This window comes from Dasypus novemcinctus, chromosome 5, assembly GCF_030445035.2.
Source record: "Dasypus novemcinctus isolate mDasNov1 chromosome 5, mDasNov1.1.hap2, whole genome shotgun sequence".
Taxonomy (NCBI): Eukaryota; Metazoa; Chordata; class Mammalia; order Cingulata; family Dasypodidae; genus Dasypus; species Dasypus novemcinctus.
In genome coordinates this window covers 10,047,057-10,052,449 of record NC_080677.1, presented here as the reverse complement: position 1 = coordinate 10,052,449, position 5,393 = coordinate 10,047,057, and the positions used below count along the sequence as shown (strand labels likewise).

The window sequence follows — 5,393 nt, the reverse complement described above, 5'->3', positions numbered from 1 at the left end:
GGTGTGGGATGGGGGTCGAGGTGGGTGTGGGATGGGGGTCGAGTGGATGCGGGCTGGGGGTTGAGTGGGTGTGGGATGGGGGCCGGGGTGGGTGTGGGATGGGGGCCGGGGTGGGTGCGGGATGGGGGTCGAGTGGGTGCGGGATGGGGGCCGGGGTGGGGAGCAGCAGTTCTGGACTTGGGCAAAGAGCCCTCCAGGTATTGAGGGGCGCGGAGCCCTAAGCAGCCTTCCTCCCTCTGCGCCTTGGTTTCCCCACTTGAAACCGGGTGGACAGGCTGGATGCCGCCCATTTCATCTCCGCCCTCTGCCCGAGAGCGCCGGCCAGCCAGGCCAGGTCCCAGAGGTGTCCCTTCAACCAAAACAAGTGCCATCCCGCCCTGGCCACCGCGCTTGTTAGATTGCACTTTGGTTCCAGAGTCAAACCCACGTCACAAGACAAACACGAGTGTGAAACCTAAGCGTTTACTTTCCTGCCACCCACGTTTTGCGCAGGGCCTTGGGCGCGGGAGCAAAACAGATTGATTTTGAGTCCCCGGCGGCGAGGACGCCGCGGGGCCAATCATTAACCGCGCGGCGCAGGCGGGGAGGCCCGCGCCCTTCATAAGGCGCCCGCGGTGCCCCGAGAGCACCGGCCACCGCTCGCCGACAGAGTCCGCTGCCGCCGCCGCCGCCGCCGCCCGGCCATGCCCCAGCCGCTCGCTGCCCGCGCCTGGCCGCTGCTGCTCCTCCTGGGCGCCCTGCTCGCTCCGCCCGCCGGCGCGTCCCAGCCCTTGCGCTGCGTGCCCTGCAGCGCCGACAAGGTCGCCCAGTGCCCGCCCGTGCCCTCCTCCTGCCCCGAGGTCGCCCTGCCGCCCGCCTGCTCCTGCTGCCCGACGTGCGCCCTGCAGGCGGGCGCGGCGTGCGGCGTGAAGACCGAGCGCTGCGCCCGCGGGCTCAGCTGCCGCGCCCTGCCCGGCGACCCGCGGCCCCTGCTCGCCCTCACCCGCGGCCAGGGCACCTGCGTCCCCGCGGCTGACGTCGACGGCACTGTCCCCACCACGGAGGCGACAGGTAGCCCCCCACTCCCCGCCTGGGCTCAAACCTGACCAGGATCAGGGCTTTTGACCAAAGCTTGTAGTGGGGAAAGGAGCTTGGGTGCCCCGGAACCCCCCATCGCTGTCCACTCCTGGCCAGGGAGGGCGACTCCGGGAGGTCCTGGGACATGGACCCTTGGAGGAAGGCTGGAGGAGAGAACCCAGATCTCGAGCCCCAGAGCCCGTGAGCTCTGGAAAAGCAGACATCCTTAAGCCGCTCTAGCCCTGCGAGTGAGCCCAAGGTGGTGTGCAGGGCTCCCCAGCCCTTTGCGGAGATGGGCGTGCCAGGGGCGGGGTCCCCTGGGAAGGCCTGCGCTTGGGACTCTTTCCTGCTGGCCCCCCAGGCTTTGGAACATCTTTCGTAATCTCTGTTCCATGGATACAGTGTGCTTCCCAGATGCTCACGAACAGAATGTGAGAGTTTAGGCTGGAAATTTCACTTGCATTCATTGCCCTAGAAAAACAATGCCTGATGTGTACGTTGCCCTGGCCTCCTGAGAACTTGGCAATCAGGTTCTTTCCTGAATTTAAGCAGTGAATTATTTGTAGTGGGACGCAGAGAAAACACCTCTTCCTCTACTCCCGACTTCCCCTCTCCGCATCTGAGCTGGCTACACTTCCTGTGTGACTGTTGGAGGAATCTTGTGGGTCCATATGCAATACCAGCAGGGGGTGTGCCCGACCCTTCCAAGGGAGTGACTCGGTTTCCCTGCTGAATCTCTGCCCTTCCCGAGCAAATGAAATGGGTTCTGTAAACACATGAACTCCTTCCACTCTGGAAAGGGCAACTGTCCCAATGGTCCCTGAAGGAGATGGATTTTCCCCCGTGGGGGGTGAGGGTCCCATCAGAAGAAACTGTTCTCTAGGATCTGTCCAAATGCCGAGGCCAGACCCTTGGACTCCATCCAGGGAGGGCCAGTGACTTGCCTCCTCTTCTGGGAATTGCAGTCACTATCTTGTAGATGGGGGGGCCCTGCGCTTAGGAAGCCTGAGGGGCTGTGGGTCAGGAGAGCTGCTGCCTGGACCCCCTTGTAAATGAGCCCTACTCTACCTGCTCATCTGGTATTCCTGACATTCCCATTTCATGGAGCAGGAAGCGGAGACTCTCGCAGGATAAGGCACACAGCCCAGGTCCCCCACTAATGGAGCCTGGACTTGAACTCTTATCCTTGATTTCTTCAGGGCTCTTCCCATGCCTCGGCAAATGAGCATTTTGCTCCCCTCCCCTGCTGCCTGAGAAGCCAGCACACAGCTGACCCGTGCCAGGCTCCGAGAGGCAGTATGTTTTCCAGAACAGAACGGGCATTGCTTTCACTACTCTTCTTCCCCAGAACCATTTGCTGCTCCTCTAGAAAGGGGAGTGGGTGACATGACAGCCTGGAGGCTCGGGGTTTGCAGGGCAGGAGGGCTTGTCCAGACTTGGCTTGGATGCGACTTCACGGGAGCCCCCAGTGCAGATGCTTCGGGGTGAAGGCGCTCAAGGGGCCTGCCGTGTTTTCATTTCAGATGTGAGGGGCACCACAGGTTCAGAGAACGTGCTCTCAGAGAGCAAGGAGCTGACGCAGGAGGAGCTGCTGGAGAAGTTCCCCATGATGGGCTCTTCCAGCGAGGAGCTGCCCGTGCTCTGGAAAGCCATCAGTGTCTACGAGCGCATGAAGGGCAGCCGGACGTCCTCGATGGTGAGGCCGCCGAGGCGGGCCCCCTTTCCCCGGGACCTCTCCCTTCAGCACGCCCTGCCCCGAGGGCCTGGGAGCAAAGCCTCATAGCCCCTGCTCAGCTCCGCTTCGCCTGCAGTTTTGAATTCGAGGGCTTCCAGCAGGCTCTAAGCAGCGCGGGTTGGAACGGAAAGAAAATGCAATTCCCGCTGTGCAGCTTTAGATACCTTCCTTCATGACCCTGAGCCCCAAGCTAAAATGGGAGTATCAGACTAGAAAATCCCTAAAGAGCATCCTAAAATTTAGCACAAGAACCCCCCAAGTCAGGAGTCCTTAATCAGGGGTCTATGAGCTTGAACTGAAATTTTAAAAAAACACACATTATTCTTGTGGGGACGTGTTGGTGTGGGTGGGATCTATTTAAATCACACACAGTACAGTGTGAGCTTAGTAAGGGGTCCCTGGTGTCCACCTGACTGGCCAAGGGTCCGTGGTACACAAAAGGTTAAAACCCCCCTGCGCCAAGTAAGCCTCACAGCACACACCGCCCATCACAGCTCGATGGACATCTGTTTATAATCCTGCCACGTGAGGGCGACAAAGAATTGGACTTGGAAGGACTTGAGTTGCTTTGAGGCAAAAAGAAGAGAATCGTTGCACGAACATTCCTACCCAGAAAACCACTCTCTGGCTGCTTCAGGCCTTTCCTCTGGAAATTATGACCAATGGAGTTAATTCTTATTTCAAAAGTTTCAGATAAATGCCTTCCCCTTCACTTGGTTTTGTTTATGGGAAATGAGACTGTAGGTTGCAGAAGAACGTTTTTCAGAATCTCGACACCTCTGCTGTCCATCACTATTATGCCCATTCTTCCCACAGCCAGAGAGCTGGCACCCAAATTATTCCGGGGGTGGCGGGAGGAGTCCAGGAAAGCTCTGCTAGTCCGACAGGCTGTGGCCTGGGGCTGCGTCGCTCAGTGCAGGTGTTCAGAAGGTGTTCAGGGAGGGAGTGAGTGGCACTCCTGTCTCTATCTCAGCGACTCAAGGCAGAGAGTACCACCCTCATTACAGGGGAGGAGCTGGGGCCCAGAGAAGGCGTGTCACATGACACAGGTTCAGAGGTCCCAGGCCCCTTCCCCGCCACAGCCCGGCCTGTCCTCCTGGCCCAATAGAAAACCTTGACAATCACAGGTCTTGTAGGCTCTTGCCCACACTTCTACTAATATCAAATCGTTCCTTTAGGGGCCATGCCAAAAAAAACTCTACAAAGTGCTGGAAAAACTGTCCTTGGCGCGCCAGAATGAAGAAGACATTCATAAATTTTATCTGCCAAACTGCAACAGGAATGGATTTTATCACATCAAGCAGGTATGCAGTCCTCATGGGGAGAGCTCTCCTGTCCCATGCCTAGAAATCCAGGGGCTCCCACCGTAATGAGTGCCCAGGGGAGGAGAAGACCCCGGGACGGGGGGCCCGGGGGGAGCATCAGCTCCGCTACATGACAAACCTAGGGAGGTGGGGGACTGTGGGAAGGCCCCTTCCTCTATAAAATGAGAGGAAAGGAATGACTGCTATTTAGGAAAGTGCAGATCTCTTCTGGACATCTCTTATATTTTCTTCTCCCCATGGAGAGAAAGGAACTCCATAATGAAATACCATAGCATCTTTTTTTTAAGGGAATTTTGCACATTCGATAGTTTTGTTGGGGGGAAACTGAGGTCAGGGCGGTGCTCCCTGGCAGGTGAGACATGGCCAGTGGTGGAGAACTCAGGCCCTCGATCCCACGCAGGAAACCCCTCTCCAGGGCCCGTAGCGAGGGGCAGCTTCGCAGCACTGGGCTTGCCCGTCATCTCCGTCTCATGGGGAGGCTTAGATGCCAGGGGGCGGTTGCTCTGCCGCTATCACCAGCTCTGGCCCTGAGTCAGGCCCGCCTGCACCTGCCCTGCCCGCCCGCATTTCTGCCCTTGACCTGGATGTTCTTTTCGCAGTGTGAGTCGTCCTTGGATGGAGAGGCTGGTTTCTGCTGGTGTGTCTACCCTTGGAATGGGAAAAAGATGCCCTGGATCCCGAAGGTCAGAGGCGACCCCAAGTGCCACGAGCATTTCAGTTTGCAAAACTGAAACCGGATGCTGCCCGACGCACATGCAATATTTAAGTACACAGAGTATATATTTATATTCTACAACACTCACACACTTTTATACATACGTGTATGTATTTATATAGAGGAACTACTTTTTATAGTCCACATATATGAAGCTGTTTATTTATTCACTGTAAGTTTATTTTTTTCTACACGGTAGCTTGTGTTACATTAATTTATGTATCATGAAACACTTGATCACGTTGTAAGTACTTGTACTTTAGCTCCTCAAAGGCTCATGCTTCTGTTTTTAAAGGACCTGGGAACGTAGTGACTAGAAAATGCACAAGTAGGGCGCGTGCTTTTTAAAGTGGTTTAAAGGAGGAGGATGAGCGGTCTTTTAAGGATGTATCTGTCCGTTCCGTGCATCCACGACTCGTGTGACGTCGCAGCGCACGTTACAACGTTGATGCTGTGAGCACAGGCTGTGGGCATCTCGCCGCGTGACGAAAACCTGGGTGGGCTTTCTTGCCGGACGCCTTTGTGTGATATAAACCTTTTGAAATAAACCTTTCACACTGGA

General features: G+C 56.6%; 1 protein-coding gene across 1 annotated transcript; it reads left to right on the top strand.

Annotated features, from left to right (window-relative positions):
• The first annotated feature begins 633 nt into the window (after window positions 1-633).
• Window positions 634-5,393, top strand: IGFBP1 (insulin like growth factor binding protein 1). Its single transcript, XM_004454384.4, has 4 exons — window positions 634-1,050; window positions 2,580-2,752; window positions 3,970-4,095; window positions 4,716-5,393. Exons 1-4 carry the CDS (start codon window positions 684-686, stop codon window positions 4,845-4,847), a joined length of 798 nt encoding a protein of 265 aa, XP_004454441.1. The 5' UTR covers window positions 634-683; the 3' UTR covers window positions 4,848-5,393.